Genomic DNA, 24,983 nt, shown 5'->3' on the forward strand with positions numbered 1-24,983 from the left:
ATTCTCTTGCCTCAGCCTCCTGAGTAGCTGGGATTACAGGCATGCACCACCATGCCCGGCTAATGTTTGTATTTTTATTAGAGATGGGGTTTCACCATATTGGCCAGGCTGGTCTTGAACTCCTGATCTCAGGTGATCTGCCCACCTCGGCCTCCCAAAGTGCTGGAATTACAGGCACGAGCCACCGCACCAGATCCAAAACCATTTTAATAAAGAGTAGTGTTGAAGTAAGGATAGTACTGCCAGAAATTAAAATGCAGTGTACTAATACAAGTGATGTGTTACTTGTGTTGAAATACACTGAATGACAAGAAAATGAGACTAGAAAGTCCAGACAGTAATTATGTCTATATACAAATATAGTACTACAACCAATGTAAATAAATGTTGAGTGTATTTTTAAAAATATATTTTAAATCATAGACAGAAATACAGTTAACTCAATAAGTACTAATCGAACAAGTGGCTAAATGTGTGTGTGTGAGTGTGTGTGTTTGCGTGTGTGTGTGTGTGTCTATTGTAAACTCAAAAGTATCTGAGAGAAATGTGAAAGGAAAATATATTGGTACCCCCAAGTCACTAAGCCAAAAGGAAAAGTCAAGCAGGGAATTTCTTAGGGCAAACCTTTCTCCCATTCTATTCCTAAAATAAAGATACCTACTAAGATAAGCTACATGCCTCCCTCACAAGGAATTTCCTTGTGGACAAGGGCAGACAGAACTCAAAGTCATGCCTCTGCTCACTGAGATTAATGCAGATGTGATTGCCTCCTATGGAAGGGCTAATCAGAAACTCAAAAAAATGCAGCCATTTGTCTCTTACCTACCTATAACCAGGAAGACCCCTCCCAACTTTGAGTTGTCCTGCCTTTCTGTGCAGAACCAATGTACATCTTACAAATATTGATAGATATCTAATGTCTCCCCAAAATGTATAAAACCAAGCTATGCCCCAAAGTCGGAGCTGGAGATGGGGGTTCCAGGTCATAAGTAGATTGAAACATTTTCTGGCTGGCAATTGATTGAAAGAGTTTATCTAAAGACCTGGAATCAATAGAAGGGAGTGTCTGGCTTAAGATAAGGAATTGTGGAGACCAAAGTTCTTAGTGAAGACTCCTGGTAGCAGGCTTTGGAGTAAATAGATTGTAAATGTGTCCTGTTGGACTTAAAGAGACTGTTCAATCAATCTTGAGGTCTCTGTTTTAATGTTAATGCTGGTAAGCTGTGCCTGAATTCCAAAGAAAGGATTGTATAATGAGGCATGTCTAACCCCCACTTTCCATCATGGCCTGAACTAGTTTTTCAGGTTAATTTTGGAATGCCCTTGGCCAAGAGGAGGGTCCGTCAGTTGACTGGGGAACTTAGAATTTTATTTCTGGTTTAAAATATATACATTAGGTCCTGCCTCATATTACTTATACTATAACCCCAAATACATAAAAGATAAGAGTTGGAATAAATAATAAAATGCCAAGTGATTGAAAAAATAAGAAAAAAGAAGATGTCTGTTTCCTTGTTGTCCTTTAGAGTTTGGAAGCAATTTCCACACATATAAAATATGTTTAATTATCCAAAAATTTCAGCATTTTTTAACTAACATAAAAATCTGATAAACAATTCAAAAGGCAAAGCCAAATTATAACAAGGGATAAATCTTTATAACATCTATAACAAGCCGCAAGAGACAGAAAGACAGAAAAAAATATAAATTGATGAAGTGCATGACCAGACAATTTAACTAAAAGAAATAGACATGGCCACGCATTTATGCATGAAAAACAATGGATTTGAAAGCAAATAATTTGTATAATGAAATAAACAAAAAGTGATGTGTCTTGAAATGCAAAAAAAAAAAAAAAACAAAAAACAAAAAACAAAAAAAGCAAGATATTGGTGGAGAAAAGCTCCAAGAGTATTGCAAAAGAAACAGTTAAGATGTGAAAGTCCTTGGGAAAGGAAGCTGGGAAAGGACATGCAACACTGCACTTTTTACGTGATCAGCATGAAGAGTGTTGGAGTCCAAGTACCCAGGGAGGCTCTTTCAGTAAGAATATGTGGTAGCTGTTATGTGGTCTTTTAGGGACTGGTAGTGAAACGCAAGTCCTGCTGTCTTTTGATTGTGTCTAGTCAGAATGCACAACAATTATGTCCATGGGGCAATTTCACGGCATGGAAATGGTATATTTCCTTCAGGGCTGGAGAGAAGGTCAAGTAAGGAAGACCGAAGGAGAAAGTTGAACATCAAAGTTATACATCTTGACATCCTTTGTCGTTACTTGTCTTTTAAAAACCTGGGACAAGAAAACTCCAACACTGGGTTTCTCCTGTACCTGGCATTTGGAATCTTGTATTACTGGTTCAGAGAAAGAACTGAAGAGGCCTCAGTGCACAGGCTCAGGACTGGTCCTGTAACAAAAGTGATCAGATGACACCCAGGTCCAGCTGATCTCAGCCAATGACTCAGGGTTGAACCTAAATATGGAAAACCAGAGAATCAGGACTATAGCTGCCTACCATGCCCTGATTATTTTCCTTGGCCCAAGTGAACACCTTCTAGCTTTTCATTCATTAGAAGAGAAAGAGTGTTTTTTGTTTGTTTGCCTGGCAGCCTGAGAAGTAATAAACTGAGTCAGCTTCTGAAAGCCTTGGAGAGTAACAATGACCTCCAGGTTGCTATCCCTCATGGACCCTTAGGAGGATTATGGAGTATTCTGCCTATTAGCCATCACCCAGGACTTTCCTTTAAGAAGAAAAGCCAAGGGATTGGAGGTGCATGGCCTAGGTGTAGCACATACTAGGAGGCAGAAGGTGTACTTTAGATCCATGATCCAGATGTTGCCCAAACCCTCTTGGTATGGAATATGAGAGCTAAGCAGACCTACTGTCTGTAATGGCTCAAACCACTCAATACCCCACTCTGCCTATTGGAGAGTCTAATAAGGTAAGTCATCCCTTTGAGCCTCAGCTTTTTCATCTGCTAAATGTAGAGATGATTACTTATGTTTGAAAGGTGTTTGTAAGGATAATTGAGAATATTAAAAGCTTATCATAAGTTGATTCTCAAGATAATATTAAAGTGCTTTAATTTCAAAAAGTGCTTTTTGTGCCATCCTAACTTTTTTCCACTTTTTTATCCACCCCCACCCCATTCTCTGCACTCTGGGTGAATTGAAAGAAATCTTTTAGACTTTGTCTAATTGTTCTTCACTCCTATTCTTCTCCTGAGTATAGAAGCAGACCTCAATTCTGTCCATTCATTTCGAGGCTCTTGGCCACCATTTTAAAACCAAATCAAATAAAAATCCCAGGCATCCCATGGCCATGTTTATGCCTTTAGGGCAAACCACCTGCTGTTCTGAAGTCTCAGATGACAGGCTTCCTGGAGATACCATGGGCAATCCCCCAGGTTACTGGGCATGTTGGCCACATTTTGAATCAGTTTCTCTTCATAGAGTACCTAGCTGTTGCATGGGGCTGGAAGAGGTGTTGGAGCAAATGAGGATTTCTCGCCAGGGTTACACCCTGGTGTTATCTGAAGACTTCTGGACTGACCCCAGCCTCTGACTGCTTGATCCGGCATCAGCAACAGGATATCCAATTTTCTATTGCAAATTTCCTCCCTTTCGATCTGCGACTGCCATGTCTCTTTCCTCTGTATGCAATGCTGCACAGATTTTTATGGTGCAGGCAAATAGTCTTGTTAGGAAAGATCAGCAAATGCCATATAAACTGGGAATATAGCTCAAGGGAATGCCATTTTTGTGATTCTCTAGGAGCAGAAGGTCTCCCTGAAATGAGCAGTACTCTTTCTACCCTTCATCTGGCAAGCACATGGTATTTCTAGGTCAACAGCATCACCCAGTGGAATAAGAATCCTCTCCATGGGGCACATTGTCAGTGCTTTGCTGAAACACTCTAGCTTTTCAAATTTCCTCCCTTTCTGCGCCCCTCCACAAGAGACCAGACTTTATGCCCCTTCTGTGAACGGAAAAAAACTCTACCTTTAACCATTAGGAGAAAAATGTCCTCCAATTTTAGTTCTGAGACTGTCCCGTTAGCAGGAAGACCGCCATTTTGTTCCTAGGTTTTTTAAAGAAACCTCTTCTGCCTTCGGTTAGAATGCTACTTAAATGGTAAGGGGATTTTATGTCCAGAAGTTAATCTGAATCACTGTCTAAGGGTAAACACTTTAGCATGGGCCATAATAGCAAAATATAGAGTTCAATCTGGTACACCCCTTCTATTAAAGGAGCCTTGCCCAAATGCAACTATTACATAGCCCTTCCCAAGATCCATCTTTTGGGGAGCCATGCAGATCATACAAGTCTAGGGAGTCAAAGGGGAATCACAAGCGGAGAACTAGGGCTGCATGGGTATGCATGACTACGCCCACTCCTTAGTTCCTCCAGTTTCATGGCTGGGGTGGGAGTTTATGCCTGCAACCACAGGCACACATTTAACAAGGTGCTGGGACCCCAGGAAGCAAGGAGAGAAAACAGTAGGGTGGATGCCCTCACTGTCTTCCCCTCCACCCTGTGTCATACCAAAAGGAATGAGACTAAAGATATGCCTTTTTTTTTTTTTCTCAGTTCTCTTTCTAGATGCATAACAGATTGTCTTTGGCCTGAATTTCCTCTTGAGTCATTCTAGAGCATTGGGACTCCTCTGACCCTGAGACTTTGAAGAAAAAGCATCTCATATTCCATTGTACAAGGGAGTGGCCTTCTTACCATCTTGGGGATGAACAGACTTGGCCCATTGCGGTGGAGCCTTGATTTTAATATTATCCAATAATTAGATCTTTCCTACAGATGGGAGGGCAAATGATCCAAGATCCCCTATGTACAGGCTTTCTTTGCCCTGCAAGATAACCCAGACTTGCAAGCATTGCACAATCAACCTAGCTCTTTTAGCAGCCATGTCAGGCAATCCCATAGAAAATGATTCCCCAAAACTAAAGCATATTCCAGGGGGACAATCTGAGACAGCTACTGAGTGTCTCAACCCTTCTAGTCTCCCTTATCTGGGACCCCCACTAACCATGCCACCAGCTCCTCCAGTGGCACCATCTCTAAAACTACCCACTTTCCCTGCTTCACTCTTACCCCTACAAGAAATGCCTGATGAAAGTTGTGCTATTAGGATTCACATTTCCTTCTCATTTCAGGACCTTCGGCAAATAAAGGGATACTTAGGCCAATTTTCTGATGACCCCAATAGGTATATAGAAGCTTTCTAAACTTTAACTCAGGTGTTTGACCTCACGTGGAGGGATGTTATGCTGCTTCCAAGCCAAACCCTCACCGCAGCTGAAAAGCAGGCAGCTCTGCAGCTAGTAGAGAAATTTGGAGATGAACAACATGTTTTTTATAGTAGACCGAAAAAGAAAAAAGGAGACAGAGAAGGTGAAGGAATAATGGAAACACCATTCCAAATAGGAAGGGAAGCAGTTCTTTTTGCCAACCCTGATTGGAACTCCAGTAGCTCTGCAGATAAATGGTAAAGGAAACACTTTTTAACGTGCATATTAGAGGGCCTACAAAGAACTAGGGCCGAACCTTTTAATTATTCTAAACTTTCCATGATAGACCAAAAGCCAGATGAGAATCCTGCAGCCTTTATGGAAAGGCTGAGAGATACACTAATAAAACACATTTCCTATCCCCTTATTCAGTCAAGGGATGGCTCATCCTAAAGAACAAGTTTATTACACAGGCAGCTCCCAACATTAGGAGGAAACTGCAGAAGCAGGTGATAGGACCAGATAGCACCTTGGAGAACCTCCTGAGTATGGCCACTTTGGTCTTTCATAATAGGGACCAGGAGGAGGCCCAAGAGAAAGAAAGGAAACACAAGAGAAGGACAGAGGCTCCAGCAGCTGTTTTGCAGGCTTGCAAAGCCCAGGATCCCTCAGGTGCATCTGCTAGATGCTATTGATGTGGCAAGTCAGGGCACTTTAAGAAGGAGTGCCAGGCAGCAAGAAGTCACCTTGACCCTGTCCAGCCTGTAGCATGGACCACTGGAGATCAGACTGCCCCCAGAGACAGAGGTCACCAGTTTCAGAACCAGTCTCACAGATGGTCCAACAGGACTGATGGTTCCCAGGGCTCAAACCTCCAGCTCCAGTGGCTGAAACTGCCATGAACAGCACAGAAGCCCCAGGTGATTCTGGAAATTAAAGGAAGGAAGGTAGACCTCCTTCTGGACACCAGAGCCAGTCTCTCTTTTCTCCTCTCTAATCCCCTCTTCCCATAGCATGAACGTGAGGGGCATCTCAGGAAATATTCTAATCTTTTTCTCAACCCCTTAGTTGCAGTTGAGGGGACCTATTATTTACACATGCCTCCAAGCCATTGCCACAGTGGCCCTACTGGTCCCAGAAGCCACCAAATTAACCCTGGGAAATGATTTACACCCCACATAGTGTGGCAGGATTACTGTCCTCTAGGGGGAGCCTTTGGCTAACAGCCAGCCAGCTCCTTAACAGGCTCTGTTGTTAGAGATTTCCACAATTGAGTTAAACACTTGTTCTCACCTAAACACAGCCACGTTCCTTCCAGAGGAAGCTGGGGAACCTGAATATGACTGTGAACAAGTTATAATACAAACCTATGCAGCCAGAGAGTATCTCAGGGAAACTCTCCTAGAAAATCCAGACTAGACCCTCTTCACAGATAGGAGCTGTGAAGCTCCACAGGCAGGATATGCAGTAGCCACTCTAAATGACGTCTTTGAAAGTGTGTCTCTCTCTCCAGCCACAAGCAGTCAATTAGCTGAACTGATAGCTCTTACAAGAGCACTTGAATTAAGCAAAATAAAGGTAGGTAACATTTACACTCCAAGTATACTTTCTTAGTTCTCCATGCTCATGGTGCCATTTGGAAGGAAAGACACTTTCTTACTGCTAATGGATCTCCTATAAAATACCACCAGGGGCGGGGCACGGTGGCTCACGCCTGTAATCCCAGCACTTTGGGAGGCCGAGGCGGGTGGATCACGAGGTCAGGAGATCGAGAACATCCTGGCTAATACAGTGAAACCCCGTCTCTACTAAAAATACAAAAAATTAGCCCGGCGTGGTGGCACACGCCTGTAGTCCCAGCTACTCGGTAGGCTGAGGCAGGAGAATGGCATGAACCCGGGAGGCGGAGCTTGCAGTGAGCCGAGATCGTGCCACTGCAACCAGCCTGGGCCTCAGAGTGAGACTCCATCTCAAAAAAAAAAAAAAAAAAACCAAACAGAAAAACAAAACAAACAAAGAAAAACCACCAGGAAATTAGCAAGTTATTATCCTCAGTTCTCCTTCCATGAAAGATAACAGTGCTGCATTGTAAGGGACATCAAAAGGGAAAAGATGAAGTAGCTGAAGGAAATAGGTTAGCTGATCAGGCAGCTAAATCAGCAGCAAGGAAGCCTCTAGACATCTACGGACTTCAAGCCCCCCTAATCTGGGAAGGTTCCATAGAGAAATTAAACCTCAGCACTTCCCTACAGAAATAGAATGGGCCACTTCTCGAGTGTATACTTTCCAGCCTTCAGGATGGCTACAGTCAGGATGGCAAACTCCACTTGCCAGTCTCCAGCCAATGGAAAGTCCTTAAAATCCTCCATCAAGCTTTTCACTTGGGAAAGGATAAAACTTATCAATGTGTCCAGAGATTGTTTTCAGGAGACAACTTACCAAAAACAGCCAAACAGTTTGTTAATGCTTGTGAAGTCTGTCTTAAAAATAATCCCCTGAACAGGTGGCTCCTTCCTCCTCAAACCCAAAGAATAGGAAGCTATCCAGGGGAGGACTGGCAGACAGACTTCACCCACATGCCAAAGATGAAGGGCATCCAATATCTCCTGGAAGGGATAGATACTTTCACCAACTGGGTAGAAGCATTTTCATGCCATACAGAAAAGGCCTCTGAGGTAATGAAGTGTTAGTTAATGAAATAACTCCCCGCTGTGGTCTACTTAAATACCTCCAAAGTGACAATGGCAGACAAAGTGAGCCCTTTTAAGATGCTGTATGGATGGTCTTTCCTTACCAATGATTTTCTATTAAATTAAGGAATCTCTGAGTTGGTTGAGCATGTAACCTCTCTGGCTCACTTCCAGCAGGAATTAACACAGTTAGCAAAAGCCCAACTCCAAGAAATAGGATCACCTTTATTTAACACAGGAGATTTGGTATTGGTGAAAGCTCTCCCTTCTCTCGCTCTTCTGACCCCAAGCTTGGAAGGGCCCTACACTGTTCTTTCAACCCCCTCAGCAGTAAAAGTTACAGGTATTAATTCCTGGATACCTCACACTCCAGTCAAAGCCTGGAAAGCTGAGGGAGCAACCTCTGACAGCCCAGAGGAACGTCCTGGATATCAGTGACAAAAAATAGGAGATCTTAAGCTGAAAATCATAAAAGATAAGTAAGTAAGTAAGGGCTACCCATCTTACTCAGTCCCACCTTTACCTCACCAGATAGTTTTTGTCATTTCAACATTTCCTCTTGAGATTCGCAGCCAGATATTAGAGCTTCTTTTTAACACATATTTGCAGGGAGATTTTAATTATACATGGGATTACATTTGTAACTTCATAGAACCCCAAGGAGAAATTCTACATCTTGGCGAGTAAAAGTTTTAGACGTAAATTACCTACTACACCACCCTTCCGGGAATTGTTATATGCACTCTACTATTTGCAATACAACTATACATTGTGGCACCTGCAATATGGAATTCCGATTGGAAAATTCTAATTGTTGTAATATTCTGCCTAATTATCATCTTTATAATAGAATTAATAATTGCTGGACACTTATGCAAAGAAAAAGTTCCTTTTATATTAACGCGTCTAGTAAAGTAAGCGACACCTGGTGGAGGCAAACTGGTATTACAATCCATTAAAATGGCTAACAGGTTATCAAACTCCACTGGCATGGTTATGGCCTATGGTACCCCCACTAATAATGGTAATTTTAATACTCATATTCAAACCCTATATTCGAAACCTTCTAGTAAAATTTATCTCTTTTGGCCTAGAAGCAATCAAACTTTAAATGGTGCTGCAGGCAGAACCACACACGGACATGCCTTTCTTCTGAGGACCGTTAGATTGAACTCAGGAGGATCCCTAGCTGCTGTCCCCACTAGATGCCCCTTTTCAGCAGGAAGTAGTCAGAAAGAGTCATTGTCCAACACCCTCTAACAGCAGTTAGGGTTACTACTCCTGAGGGAAGAAATAATACAGGAGCTAAAAAGAAATTATTTAAGTAGCTAGTGAGGGTAAGGGAGTTCTTAGTAAGATTTTCTTTTTATTAAAAAGCAGCCCCCAAATCATTTCTTGTCTAGCAAAAGAAGCCTGAAAAATCAAGCTTCAAGAATAGATAAGCAAGCTGGAAGCTTGCAAAGGTGAATGCCAGCAGTTGTGCCAATAGAAAAGGGATACCTGGAAGCCAGATATATTAAACATGGAGGTTCCCTCTTCCCTTTTCTTTGTCACCATGTGTGCAGCAAAAAAGCAGGCCAATATGGTGCCGGCCAGGTGGAGACCCCATCTGCATAATAAAAGATTAGGGTGGGATGGCCAGCACTTCCTATGCTGTGTAAATGGCACACCTGGTCCAACCTATCTACTACACCTGATGTAAATCAGACATGACCTCCTCAGACTCATCTATAAAACCAACCTCATCTTGCCCCAAACCCAGAAATCCATTCGGGATCCCTTCCTCTGCATGAGGAAGCACTCTTCTTTCTTTTAGCCATTAAACTTCTGCTCTTAAACTCACTCCTTGTGTGTCCATGTCTTCAATTTTCTTGGCATGAGACAATGAACTTCTGATATTATCCCAGACAAATGACAATGCTTCACTGGTCCTCTCCTGTGGCAGAAGGTGGCACCATGTGATTAATCGTGGGGAGGTGGATTTTCAAAGGAAGGACATTCTCTTTTCTATCTTTCTCTCCCTCTCTCTCTCTCTCTCTCACACACACACACACACACACACTTGTTTATCTTCTACATTCTTTTAGGCAGAAGATGATATTCTTTATTCTGTGCTCAAATAACAGTTAGTGAAATCCCTAACTTCATTGTCATCTCTGTTTTCCTTATTTGACTATAAATATCTTGAAGCCAAATCATGTATCTTATTCACTTTGGTAGCCCTGGCATTAAGCATAGTGTCTAGTATCCAATAAGTATCAATAAAAGTTGAATGTCCACAATAGGCAAATAAATAAAAGAAATGGTGTGTGTCAGTGGGGGGTGCAAAGGACAGGGAGAAGACATAATGAAACAGATTTGAAGATAAAGCTAAAATCAAAGAAACTGACAGTTCCGTTTGAGACTGGAAAAAAAGAGCAGAGAAACTCTCTGAGTATCAGGATATCTGAGACAGTGAGTATGAAGTATGACCCCTGCTACAGAGGGTCAGAGCAAGGGAAATATGACAAAATCTTTCAAAGAAATGGAGCTCCTGTAAAATTGAAATACTTTTTTACACGTGTGTGTGTGTGTGTGTGTGTGTGTGTGTGCCTGTGTGTGTGCATGAGCGAGGTGAGGCTTATGTTTGTTATACTCAAACAATTGGTCTTTCTTATTTTGAAATAAGGAAGTAAGTATGAACTGGTTGTCTCTTCATAACAGATAAGTATTCCTGGTTAGTATTTGTTCACTCATTAGTTTTGTTTGAATATTGGTGATGAGAAAATTGAGTTAAAATTTGGGTTGTGTCTGTCATTGTTGATTTATTCTGTGTTTAAAGGAAAAAACAACAAAATAAGTATTAAAGTATGCACTCAAAGATTTTATTTTGAAGCCGGCTACTTTCATACACTCAGAGACTTCATTATGGGGTTTTTGCCTTTATGCACTAATGAGTAAAATACATGGGATAAATTAGTAGCAGCTGTGATAAAAGAGGCCTTGCACCACAGCAAATCAGTTAACTCCTGTTGACAATTGAGGAGTATAAGAAAAAGCTGTATCCTTTGCTTCACTGTGATCCATTGAATCATCATTCTGCTTAGTTTTCTGGGAAATGTCTAAGACTATTTGGCTAGTCTAGTAAATGGTAATTTACAGCCCTGTGCTTTTGCTGAAGTCAATATCAGGCAAACCAAGAGATCCCCAATGAACACATATCATAAATGACAACGAAATAATTTTTTAAAACAAATATGCATTACTTTAAATGCTTACATTTAGGAAACTCAAGTTTGCTTTTTTATAATGGTTAGGTTTTCCATATTATCATAAAAATCAACTTTCCAATTAATATTTCTCCCTTTTTTCCCAAGAAGTCAATAGTTCTTCATATCCAGCGTCATGAGTCATCTTTGAGGACATGAGTAACTGTGAGGCAGGAAAAGCACACTCTAGAAGAAACAAAGTATGTTAGGTCTTCAGACTTTACTCAGGTTCAAGATACATGTAGATATGCCATTTTTTCCAACTGTATACATAGAATTCTTAGCTAATCCAAGGCAAGTAGAGCAGATCACTAGGTTCTTCAAATAATTACAATTTATCAGTCTAGTATTCCTTCTATTCTCTATAATAAAATTCTGGATAAATCAAGGCTTTTAAATTCAGTTAAATAAAGCAATAAGTCCATAGGGATGGTATCCCTTGGAATTTGATTCAACAATACATTTTTAATGTATCTTTTAAAAGGAAAAAGAATTTTAAAATCACCAGGAGGAAAAGCAGAGCATAAGACATTCACTGGATCCAGTCACATGTGTAAAGGCCCTTTACCAAGTCAGTACTATTAAAGAGACTAGTGGTTGTGGCAGAAATTGTTTCTGCTTAGAAGGGAGGCAAGCCAGGTTCTAGTGTCCTCAGCACAGGTACAAACTCATAGCATAATGCCAGGCAAGTCATTTAACTTCCCAGAGTCTCATTCCCTTCAATGACAAAATGGGAAGATTGAACCAGTTGATTTCTCATTTTAACTATTTTCATATCCAGCGAACTCTCAGCTTGTCATCTACTCAATTACCATCTGCTTTTCTTCTCGGTCTTCCATCACCATTTAAATGACCTCCCATGTATATCTCATCACTGGCTGATTGTTCCTTCTGCCACTCTTGGTGACATACTCAACACAGTGCAGAGATAAGATACACTAGGCAAGATTAAGCAAGGCTGGCCAGCACACTCACCCAGGGAAGTCAGTCTGTTTCCACCGCAGCACAGCAGTGAGCACAGCTAGGCAGAACTCCAACACAGTAGAAACCAGCATCAGAGACACAGTTCCCTGAAAGTCAAGAAATAAAATATTGGTGATGCTTGAGTCAGCCGAAGCTGTCATGCCCAGTTTAGAGGTGACCATAGAGATGAAGACCACCTCAACCATTAGAGAATGAAGTAAGGACACAATCAGGAAAACAAAACTGTGCCTCCTCACAATTGTCTTAATTCAACTCCTTCACTCATTCAGTTTATTGAGAGGAGAAGGGAAGATGAGTAGTAACTCAATCAACTAATCCACTTCATACACTTGTTTCTCACTTCTTTGAGACGTAGATAGCTCTGATGACATTGTTCACTCAGTAAGAGAGCAGAGTGGTGTAATAGCTCCCAGGACTGAGAATCAGCAGCTCCATTATAGTCTCACCTTTACTGCTGAGTAGCTGTGTAAGCCTGGACAAGTCTCTCTCTTTCTCTAGCTCCTGTTTCCTCACGTATCAAACATGCATACTAACATTTATTTCTCAGAGATTTGTGAGGATCAAGGAGGTTTTGGCTGTGTAAGCCCTTTGTAAAATTCAGTATTGACATCCCTGTCTATGTATCTGAACCTGTTTGGATGTTTTTTATTTTTGTTGTTGTTTATTTTTTATTTTTGCTGTTTTTGGTGGTTTTCAGACTTGGAAAAAAATAGTGAAGGTAGTAAACTGTTGCTAATCACCAACACCAACTCACAAGGATGAGTTCTACCATTTCTGTCCTGAGACATTCTTTGTGCAGAACTGGTCATCTGATAATAAAGGGAGATAATTTGATCACATGAACTTTTGTTTTGTGGTATTTACACACAGTTAAACAGAAGACACACGTTGTGTCCATTACCTAGAAATTGTTCCAGCAAGCAAGCTCAACAGAATCTCTCTTATTTCCAATGTAAAATCATCCCATCATGAATTTATACTTTATCACTACCAAATTTCTCCCAAATTTCTCTCCAGAATTTTTCCCAGGGTGGAATTTGTACCAATTACTGTCAGCCTCATTTGCATGCACTTTTTCCTCATTATACCATTATCTTGGAAGCAAGGCCCAGTTTATAATGGGTGCTGTACAAGCATGACTTTGACCAGACCTTTCTATCCATCCATCTTCCAGGTGAGTTCTTGGCTGATCTCATTTTTATGATTGCAGGACAATAAATATTCTGCAACTTCTTTACTCATATGTTGTCTGTTTTCCTCTCAATGCGTTGCTGACCATGCACATACCCCTTAATCTTTCAACTTCAGACATATTATTTCTGTTAGCCAAACTTCATTGTTTTTCTTCTTCCAAAGAGAGAGAATTCTCCTGCAATAATTCTCAGTTACACTCTCCATCTCCCTATATTTCTTATCTCCTGATTTAAGATATCACACTTCTTTCAGCTATAACAAAAAGCAATAATAATGTTACCGTTTCACCTGATTAGTATTATTCATTATTGTAATCATTAGAAGGAGAAACCCTTACCATCTAACCCCAAAATTCCTATTCTCTGTTTCTTCGTCTTTAGTCTGATGTCTTTTTAGACCAAATTGACCCCCTACCACACACACATACCACGTTTCCTTGTTGGCATTTTCTGATCAACCGGGTCTTTCTGCTCTGTTGGCCAATCTGAATTCACCACTCTATGTACCAGCATTCTCAGTTTGACAAACTCATAATTTATGCCTCCAAAATTAGATTAGTTGAGTAATTAAGAAACTCTACAAACCGTAAGTTTTAGTTTTTCATCATCAACCTCATCTGACATTTTCAATTCCACTCTGTTAGTATGTAATCCCCTTAATCTCATCCATGCAGCCCCCCTTTGATTTACATAACCTTGGTCTTCCTCCAGATGCCCCAACCAGAATTAACAGAGAGATTTTCAAAGGATGGAATAATAAGAAATCAAGGCTTTCAGAAACCTCATAAAATTAGAACATCCCATCTGCAAAATACTTACAGCCAGACTGGCTTTGGCTCTATGGCAGTCCATGGTGTAAGGTGAATGATAATCATAAGAAAGAAGAAGTCTGACTGGTATATCCTTTTCGTCCAACTTACACTGCAATGAGGCAGGATTTAATGCAGCCGGGTTGACAGACAGGAGAATGAAACCCACCAGGGCAGACAGAGCACTCAGAATGCTTCCAGCCAGGCTGCTATGCACCTGAAAGAGACATGCTGGCTAAGAATCATTCCCAATGGGCCACGAATCTCTCTTATCCCTTTTTGCCATTACATTGCAAGTTATTCCCTTATCTGTCTCACTCAGGAAGTCTGGGAAGGATCATTTCTTGCTGTATGCCTCTCCAGTGTCCAGTCAAAAACTCAGAATCTGCAACATAAAACTTGGCTGAATGAATGAACATATGAACTGGTTCCCCTTAAACAGGACCTCAGTGGTGTGGCAGAGAATGTTACTCTCCTAAATTCTTTCCCTGGGACAGATAGCAGGGCCTCCACGAGGCTTGCCTGGAAAATTACTATGAGCGTGACCACAAGCAAAGGTGGCAATGTACCAGATGAAGTTTCTCTCTTGGTCAACTCAGAAACCTCTCGTGCAAGCATCAACCACACAGAAAAGGTGGATGGTGTATTAGCATGGTGCAAAAGTAATTTTGGGTTTTGCCACTACTTTCAGTGGCAAAACCACAATTACCTTTGCACCAACCTAATAGCTCACTCTTGCGTGCCCATTGCCTCTCTCAAAAGCACACCTCTCAAAGATGAGTGAGGGGGTGCTTCTGAGTCTCAGGCAGGCCCTGGAACCTGGGCAGGCATATGACTGGCCACGTTGAGCTCAGCATGGGGTGGCTGTGGGCAGAGGTCTAGGTGCAGGCCCAAGGACGGTGTAATGTGTGGGAGGCAGCGGGAGGTACAGAATAAAGGCCTGGACTGGATGTCAGAAAATTGAGGTCACAATATAGACTTGACCCAGCTTGTTCCCTTGGGTACTCAGTTCCTTGGTTTTATTTCCCACTCTGGTTCTCATTTCTACATTTATGAAGTGAAGGGAATAAATAAACTGACCTCAGAAGTGACTTCCTTTACTCCAACTCACACAGAAAAGAGAACTGAGCTCACAGCATTCTGAAAGCTATTGTTACAGGTAGGTAGGCTCCAGGGCACACCCCACAGCCGTACAGTAGAGTGTTATTTAATCCCACATGGACACTTCTTCTTTTAGGAACTCACCAGTTGATACTCTGGGACCCCAATTTCCCAATATAATGACTGAAATGTATACTCATGGGCCTCCTAGTAGCCAGTAGTAGTCTTGATGCCTAGAGTCTATATTTCTTAGAATAAGCTAGATTTGTCTTGAGATGGCACTCTTCTTCAGTCTCAAAAAGGGCTGGTACAATGTGTGACAAGAGTAGAACTCACTAAAGCCTCGATGTCTCTGGTGAGTCTGAGCCCACCCCGAGACCACATCCTGCATCCGTGAGCTTCCTGCATGTTCACTGTGGGATTGTTCCCTGGAGTAAGAGGCCCACATATTTCCTCCTAAAAGTTTGAAAGCACTACCCTTGTACTAGGCTACTCAGTATGGTTGCCAGTAGCCACATGGGCTACTTATATTTGAAGTAAAATTAAGTAAAATTTAAAATTCAGTTGCAGTATCCATATTTCACATCATCAATAGCCATGTGTGACTGCCATATTTTAACAGTGCAGCTGTTGTGGATTTCCATCATCATAGAAAGTTACATTTCATTTCTATCATAGACAGTTACATTGCACAGCACAGATCTAGTGTTGGATTGTAACTGTGGGTTCCAAATAATAATCTCTAAATACCAACGAGGGAAAGAAAGAACTGGCATTTTTCTGGGCACTCTCTCTGACTTCCTTGCTGGCTTTGGGAGATTTTTGTAGCCAGAGCTTCCAAATTGAGTTTCTGTGCAACTAAATTTATGACATTCTCTTACATAATCTCCAACATCAATCCTTTGAGGGATATAGGATTGAGTGAAGACTTAATGAAACTTTACAGACAACAAACACTTCTTGCTATAATCCAGCTTTTCTCTCCCTGCCATGTCCAACTCTGGTTTTTGCTGGAATAAGGGATAAAGGCAGGTAAACCATTTTTTTTTCTTAGCCAATACAAATGACCAAGGACAACTTTTAGGCTGCAAGAATTTATACCCAAACAAAATAAAAGTATTATCTTTCTAGAGAGATAGATGAAAGAATGAGAGATAATACCATACATAAACAGCACGTTGACTCATTTTTTTTAAGGGTTGTAACACCTGGGCTTAAACAGTGAACCTCAACAAATAGACCTCTTTATAACACTGTCAGCTCCCTTGCCATTGAAAACCTAAATTTGAAGACCAGTTATCACCAAAAGAGCATCATAAATAAGCACAATTTTTCTGTGATAGATTCTTGGACACTGGTTGAAGGGATATTATAATTCTCTGAATACAGACTTTGATGTAGGGTACAATAATTGGAGAAACGTGCTCTGAACAAGGATATGGAGCATCCAGGCCTGGCTCCTAACTCTAACAACTCTAGAACTGAGTTTTCAACTTTTCAAAGTAGAGAGACTGGCCTTAATGGGTTGTAAGTTTCATTTTGATCCATTGAGTTGTGGGTTATAGTTCTCATACTCACCAAAAGCTTGGTTAACCTTTTCTCTGTGATAATTGATAGAAAGCCAGAGATGACAAACTAAAATAAAAGAGAAAATGGTCAGGTCAGTTTCCACGTAAAGAGTAACTGTGATGTCACTATCATGATGTTTGTAGAAAACTCTCATGGGAAAAGCCTTGGGGAGCAAATGATCAATGAAGTAATATCCATTTAAAACATAGATTTATCCCGTTTGCCCATATAGTGTTCAGATAGCAACAGAAAAAAAAGATAGCAGAAATATATCCAAATAAACAACATGAGGACCTTAAAAGCCAGGAAATACTATTCGTTTTCTTAATGAAATGAGAAAATTTTGGTGTAAGATGTTCTTTAGAGAAGGACATGAAAACAATGGTATGGAAAGAGAAAAGTATTGGAATCATATGGTTTTTGTCCATCATTATATTGATGTGATGCATCACATTTGATTATATGTGTTGAACCATCCTTGTATCCCTGAAATAAATCTCACTTGATCATGGTGAATGATCCTTTTAATATGTGGTTGAATTCAGTTTGCTAGTATCTTGTTGAAGTTTTTTGCATCAATGTTCATTAGGGATATTAACCTGTAGATTTATTGTAATGTTTTTGTCTGGCTTTGATAGCAGGATAATGCTGGCCTCATAACATGAGTTTGGAAGTATTCCCTCCTCTTCCATTTTTTGGAAGGGCAGAAAAGTGTTGTTACTAGATTTTCTTTAAAAGAAAATAAAAGATGGGAAAAGCTGAGACATGCATCTTACATTGCTGGCTCCCCAGGCTAAGGTAAAATGGTCAATGAGAACAGAAGGAAAGACAAGAATGGATGGCAGAAAACTTTCAAGGGTGTGTTTACAAAATGAAAGAAATTTTTTTCATCCTCTAGAGTATTCATGACCTACAGATTTATAGCCATTAAGGAACAGAAAATTCTTTGACAGTTAGAAGAAAGGGGGACAAATACCAAAGAAAAACTGTGATTCCTGTAATGCAGGCATTTAGTTATTTGTCTGTATAAACAAATGCCAAGTCTGTAAACATATGGACTAGATGTCCCTTCAAAGGTGGACTGTACTTAGTGACTTGCTTTTAAAGAATAGATTATAGAAACAGGAGAGAAAGAAGTAGTAACTTTACAGAGGAGAAAGACGAAGTAACTGTAGTACTTAGTAGTAGTAACTTTACAGAGGAGTAAGTTAGTGGTAGTAACTTTACAGAGGAGAAACCTTTACAGAGGAGAAACCAACAGTGGTCTGTTGACTGTCTTTCCTCCCACAACCTTCCTTTCTTTTCCATTTTGGATTCAGTAAGCTCCAAACATACTACCCCAAACACATGATTGAGGTAAATTGTGTCAGTGACAGTATGTTGGTAGCATCACCCTTGATATGACTTGATGAAAATGGTGCTTTACCTCTGTTATCATCAGCCAAAAATTCACCCAAGTCTAAACATCAGAAAAATATCAGACAAACCCCAATTTAGGAACATTCTATAAAAATCTCAGCCAGTACTACTTCAAACTGCTGAAGTCCTCAAGGAAAAGGAAAATCTGAGAAAGTCTAGAGGAGCCTGAGACATAATGACCAAATGTAATGTAGTGTAATGTAGTAGCCTCGCATGGATCTTGACACAGAAAAATGTCATTTGGGGAAAACCAGTGAGATCCAAAATCAAATGAAACTTTAGTTAATAAAAGAAGAAAAATGGACACAATAGACAATCGGTGAACTCCTTGATGCATCAAATAAACAAATGTGAAGCAAGAGCTAATAATAGGTACTGAGGTGCAGGAAGTTGAAGGAAAAAAACATCTATAAAAGAGAAGCTTAATTATGAGAAAGCTAAATCTAAGAGAAAGCGGTTCTTTGAGAAAAGGACTACTAAGTCCTTTTGTAACACCAGAGCTGCAGCTATTTCAGAGGAATTTCCAGTCCATCACTGGGACATAGACATCTGCTCAGCCTTCCCTGGCAATCCATCAATGCAGTGGTTTCTCTGTGAGTGTATGATGTTTTCCATTGATGCTCATTTTTTAAATATTTTTCCCAACCTTATGCTAATTCATGGGTGTTTCGCCTAAACCTGGAAAGAAGTCACTAGCTTCATCCTAGCTCAAGATGATAAGGTAAAAAATAAGATGATCTTCAAAAGAAATGCGTATTTGAGTCTGATAAGAAACTGAACTAAAATCAGGAACCCCCTGCCATCCCACCCCACTCAATCCTCCCTGAACTACACACACAAGAGAAAAAGTTTCACCATTGACTCATTGCTGCTGGCAGATCAAACATAGCAAGGTGGCAGGTGCAGAGTTTAAGCTATTGGCATCTCCCTCCCCTCTTTGCCCCATGCTTCCCTCCTCAGAAACTACTCACCAACAAGGGTCCTATGAATGGGTAAGCAGACTTCAACAGCGTAGAAATCACTTGGGTAAAATTTGGAGAGAAGGAAGCAGATGCCAAAATGATTCCCAAGCTCAATACCTTCACACCACACAAGATCTGGATAATCTGTGGGAAGAGAAAGGAAGATTGAGGATTAAAACCAGCATTTGTAAAGACAGGGCCAGGCTGGGCACGGTGGCTCATGCCTGTAATCCCAGCACTTTGGGAGGCCAAGGTGGGTGGATCTCCTGGGGCCGGAAGTTTGAGACCAGCCTGGCCAACATGGTGAAACCCCATCTCTACTAAAAATACAAAAATCAGCCAGATGTGGTGATGTGCACCTGTAATCTCAGCTACTCTGGAGGTTGAGACGGGAGAATCGCTTGAACCCGGGAGACGGAGGTTGCAGTGAGCTGAGATTGCGGCATTGCACTCCAGCCTGGGTGACAGAGCAAGACTCCATGTCAAAAACAAACAAATAAACAAAAAAACAAACAAAAAAACAGGGCCTTTTTGCCTCTCCCATGGTGCTAATGCATTATCACCTTCTGCAAGATCCCAGTGAGGATACAAACCCTGTGGAAACTCTGGAGTGAGAAATATGAAAAGATATCCTGGAGGGTGTGCGGCTCTGCCACAGAAACCACAGTCTCGGGTGTCTGGCAGGTGCTCAGGAATGCTTCTGCATTTCTGCCTCTCAGGCCCTGGTCTGGCTCATGGCCTCTGCTTCCAGCTCACAGTGGCTGCTGGGATCTGCTTTCCCATCTCTCAGGACCTCTGAGTCCATGACTAGTAACTCTCTTTCTACCTCTCTGAGAACATGGGGCACCTGGAAGCCCTCACTTTCTCTGGAGGATTGGTGTTGCAGAAGTCCCTCTCCTCATCTCCCAGATTCCAGTGGACACAGCTTGGCCCTCTCTGTTCAGCTCCTTGGAAACTGCAGCCCACAATCCTATAGCTAAGGTTCTGGAAGCTCATTTTATTCACTTTTATTTTAAGTTCAAGGGTACAAGTGCAGGTTTGTTACATAGGTAAACTTGTGTCATAGGGGTTTGCTGTACAGATTATTTCATCACCCAGGTATTAAATCTAGTATCCATTAGTTATTTTTCCTGATCCTTTCCCTTCTCCCACCCTCCACCCTCCGAAAGGCCCCAGTGTGCATTGTTCCCTTCTACGTGTCCATGTGTTCTCATCATTTAGAGGCCATCACCCTTAGCAAACTAACACAGGGACAGAAACCAAATACTGCGTGTTCTCATGTATAACCGAAGCTCTGTCTTAGGAGGTAGTTTTCCTTCCTGACATCCACCTCAGAGATTCACAGCTCTATTATCATTTACTGAGAAGTTTTCTAGACCTTGTGTCACCTGAGCCTCATAGAAACCCACATGATTATACATGAGGCAAGGAGACCAGTCCCATCAGGTCCTGAAATCCAGTCAAACAGAGTGCCTCACCTCAGATCACATAAGTGCAGAGGCAAGTCTAGAAACCAAAACTCTGTGTTCCCCTCCCAATCCAAGATAAATCCCTTCTTTCTCTCCTCCCTTCATGCAATACAGCTTCTTTAATAAACTCTGGATGAGAGGAGAAACAGACAAACAAAAGGTGAATATCATTTCCATTCTCAAAAAGGTAAGGAGAAAAGAGGGAGAGGAAGTATATTTTTTCTGTAATTTGCAGTAAGGGAAAAATTCCTTGCAAAGAATCAGTGTGGATTATTAAGCATGTGGTTGTGAAATATAGAAAAATGTATATACAATATGTAATCATTTACCACCATTACTTTTGTAAAAGAAAATATAGAGAAGTACTGTATTGCAAAAATACCAAGACAACGACAGAAAATCAACTCCTTATATTCAGAATAAGGGAAAAAACATTTCTAAGACAACCTCTTGTGGAAAAGTTCTGGGACAGTTTTCTCCAAGTGGCTTCTACCCCAATGTCCCGCCAGCAAAACTTAAGGGTCTCCACACTCACAATGGATGATGACCAGTCCCAAAACATACATCATCTCTTCCCACTTCCCCTAACCCCTCTCCAACATGTTCTGAATTAGATTTACCCCAATAACTTTGACTTTTGCCTGTAGACGTTTCTTCAGGCTATCCTGCCCCTGGTTGGTGGGTTCGGGTTTCTCTGCTTGGGAGAAGTTGATGACATTTGATGGGAGCACTATGATGGTCTCATTGGGAACAGGTTGTGATGTCATAATGGTGTTGCCAACTATGGAAGAAAAAATAGATTTAGCTCTTAAAAAGTACAGAGCTCCCAGGTTCTGTCTGCAAAACTGGTAAGTCAGTTTCTGCCGATTAGTCCAGACTTGGCCTGTCTGTTAGAGAAAGAAACTGATAGTATGGAGCAGTGAAAACCATGCAACCTTGGTTTCATGAGGATTTTTCCACAATGTTTGGCACAGTCCATTATAGATAATAAACACATCACATGGTGGCAGCAGCATGAATCTTGAAAGGTCCCAATATCCAGAGGCAAAGGGTCATACAAAATTTGCAATATGCAGCAATGTTCCTTTGCCCAGTCCTACTGAAAACAACTGTATTGCCATATATTTGATGAATTTTTTAGACAAATGCACTCTGATCATTTATTTTTTGTCTATTAGCATTCATCTTAGATATGTTTATCATATTTTACTAGACCTGCTCTTAGTTCTTATCATGCAGTGGTTTCAATCCTTACAACAGCTCTGCATGTAAGTAAGTTAGTAAAAACATGTAATAAATAGGAACATTCAAAATAAAGTTTAAGTTGTGAACGCAAATATATACACACTGCATATATGCATGGCGTAGAGTTAATGCTGAAGAAATATTTGCAGTTATCCTTATTGTTCAACCCTGTTCACACAGCTGGGAAGCTGTAAAGCCAGTCTTGGATCTCAGCTTTCCTTGAGTCTGAAGCCTCCGCATAAATCTCTAGATCATTCCACCTCTTCCTACTTTCTCACTTGGCAATGCCAGCCTGTGTCTGAGTTTACTTAGGCTGGAGAAGCAGCTACATGCAGTGGTATGAGAACGTCTTGGAGTCATAACACATAGGCTGTGTCCTGGATCCTCCACCTGTTAGCATAAAGACCAAATTGGCTGTGGTATTTGTTGCTGAGCTCAGCTTGGATCTGTTTTCACTGCACCATTCTCAGTTCACAGACTGCCCAGTTTGGAAATGGCCTAAGGACATTTGAAGAGACCAAGAGCTCTGCTCCCGTTAATTACACAATCTTAGGTAAGTGACTCGCCAAGATCGTGCAGTTAGAATACAGAAGAAACAGGGTTAAAACCAGATACTCCTTCCATTTGCCCACTCGATTTCCAAAGTGCTCTCGTGTCTCTTAACTGCTGTCAATGAGTTTCAAGTCAAATTACTCCCTCTAATGACGCCACGGCAAGGGAATGGTGAGATGAGAAAAGACTTTCAGCATTACCTACCTGTGGCCATTCGTTCCAACTGAGTCCTCAGAAGCTCCCAGGAGGGAGCTAGAGTCTGTCTGCGTTCTCAGATAGTCCCATCAATGATTTCTACACACCTTCCTCTTCTGAAAGTCATCAGCCCTTTCTTATTCCAGTGTTTGCAGCCATATAGGATGTGATACTTACAGGTTGTAAATTTGTGAAATATGTCTGCACTTCCTTTTCTATACACTTCTAGCAACTTCAGGAAAATCCTGAAAAGAACCAACTTATGACTGTGAGAGTTCAGGCGTCACAGAGCTTTATGTGTGAATTGCCACTTTGAGACTTACAAGTTCCCTGTTATTAGTCCAGTCTGTTCTTGGAGCCTCATTTGTCTAATCTGTTAAATAGAGGAGCAATACCAACACTGGAGAATTGTCATAAACATGGGCAAAAATGCTTATAAAAAGCCTATGCTGCTTTGAAGCTTTCAGTAATATGTAACTACTAATAGTAATATTGCTAGTAATCATAATATAGATAAATAACAATATTCCATCATATATAAGTAATCACATAATCACAGCAATAATGATGATGTTGCTTGCAATTAACATTCAGTAATATATAGTTAATAATAGTAATACAGAACATAGAAAAAGCTTTCTTAAAAAATTTGTTTTAGTTTTTGTTGTTTTGTTTTCTTTTTCTTTTTCTTTTTCTAGTTCCCCAAGCTCTTGGCAGGCTGAAACAGCCTTTCAACACTCATTGCCCAATTGCTGCCTGCCCTAAAGTCATCTTCTTCCTCTGGCTACTTTTTTTCTCTAGCAACATCTTTGCCCTCTGGAAAGGTTGGGCCACTCTAGGGAAGTAGTGAAACTTGAGAAGGAACAAATGGGAAAGATTCAGCAGGACCTAAACAAATTCAACAAACTCACATGTAGGCTAGTTTTGTGAGGAGAGAGCCACAGTGCCACTTCAAACCCTTGGCTGGGCATTCTTTGGAAGCTGACTTTAAAGTATTGGGTAAGGAAACCAGAGCCAGCCAGGGTGACTGCACAGCCCCACGCTGCAAGCTTCCTTCCTCCTTTCCTTGGGGGAGCTGCCAGAATGAACCCAGAAACACAACCTGAACCATGACCGTCAGCTCAGAGGGCCATGGGTTCTGCACTTAATTCCACACATTAACTCTTCTGTTGAAGAAAAGACTTCAGAAGCACCATTTAGAAGGCTGGATTAGTTCTCAGGGTCTTAATGACACAGACATTACAAAATGTAATTGGCTTGTCTTGAGTTCTAACAATGAGTCTGAGAAGGGGAATGGACTCACCCAGAAAGCCTTGGAGAGAAGCAGAATCACCTCCAACCTCACTCACCTGAGCTCCTGGTGCTCCCTTCCCCTTTTGCAGAGTGCCATCTGTGTTTCCAGTGGGTGCCCTGCATCTTTGTCACCCTCACAGCAGCTGTGAAACAGTGGAATGCAGCTCTCCTCCTGAGCTTTGATTACAAAGGAGCCCGATCTCTTCAGGAGCAATCACACCCCCTTTCCCTTCAGGGTAATGTGCTAATAAACCAGTTAAAGTTGCCTACCCAAGCAAAGACTCCCTCTCCAGTCTGTGCTATTTAATTTAAAATCATTTCTGAGTTTTAAGGATTATGTGAGAAAACACATGTAAGGTGCTTAGCACAGAACCCTACAGAATGATGGCCTAAAAGTGGTCTGTTGACTGTCTTTCCTCCCCTAACCTTTTTTTTTTTTCTATTTTGGCTTCAATAAGCTCCAAACAAGACTCCTCTCTCTTGTCTTTCAGCTTACATTCATTCCGCCTTTTGCATTCCCAGTTTTTTCCAGAGTCTGAACTCTACCAACCTAACTAGAAGGGAGAATTATATATCAATAACACATTCTGATTAATAATCTAGGACAAGTTTCTCAAATAAGCTACTAATGCCATTTTGGATGGGGTAATTCTCTATGGCAGGTGACTATCCTGGGCACTGTAGGATGCTTGGTAGACTCCTTGGCCTATGCCAGCACAACCCCACCCTATGTGTAACAACAAAAAACATCATCAGATATTGTCAAATATCTCTTGATGGAGGGAGAACAAAATCCCCTCACATCCGTGTTGAGAACCACTGACCTAGGAGCAAAAGGGTTTTGCGTCTTCTGTGTAAAGGCAGGTATGCAAGAAACAAAGCAATATTCTCTTTAAATCCATTTTTCATTTTTATTTTTAAAATTTTCAGTTGTCGTATAAAACATGTATAATTCATGATCTTAACCACTTTTTAGTGTTCAGATCAGTAGTATTGTGTTCACATTGCTGTGT

At 41.0% G+C, this 24,983-nt stretch overlaps 1 protein-coding gene across 7 annotated transcripts in view; it reads right to left on the reverse strand.

Annotated features, from left to right (window-relative positions):
* LOC129008302 (membrane-spanning 4-domains subfamily A member 6A-like) overlaps positions 1-24,135 on the reverse strand; it is a 50,662-nt gene extending 26,527 nt beyond the window's left edge. The window contains exons 1-9 of one of the 7 annotated variants that reach the window (XR_008492504.2): positions 24,027-24,135; positions 21,306-21,466; positions 19,226-19,360; positions 16,845-16,901; positions 14,176-14,382; positions 12,155-12,249; positions 11,190-11,365; positions 9,775-9,867; positions 2,164-2,471 (exon numbers count right to left, since the gene is read on the reverse strand). Coding sequence is in view for 2 of the 7 variants with exons in the window: in XM_054440351.1 (XP_054296326.1) it covers positions 11,314-11,365; positions 12,155-12,249; positions 14,176-14,382; positions 16,845-16,901; positions 19,226-19,360; positions 21,306-21,466; positions 24,027-24,093 (774 nt within the window). In the remaining 5 variants the exon portion in view is untranslated. Of the gene's footprint in view, positions 1-2,163; positions 2,472-9,660; positions 9,868-10,782; positions 11,366-12,154; positions 12,250-14,175; positions 14,383-16,844; positions 16,902-19,225; positions 19,361-21,305; positions 21,467-22,686; positions 22,813-24,026 lie in introns of those variants that run through there. The other 6 variants (XR_008492505.1, XR_008492503.1, XR_010127553.1 and 3 more) reach the window with 6 other exon arrangements.
* Between the last annotated feature and the right edge of the window lie 848 nt (positions 24,136-24,983).

This window comes from Pongo pygmaeus, chromosome 9 (genome assembly GCF_028885625.2).
Source record: "Pongo pygmaeus isolate AG05252 chromosome 9, NHGRI_mPonPyg2-v2.0_pri, whole genome shotgun sequence".
In the NCBI taxonomy this organism is placed as follows: Eukaryota; Metazoa; Chordata; class Mammalia; order Primates; family Hominidae; genus Pongo; species Pongo pygmaeus.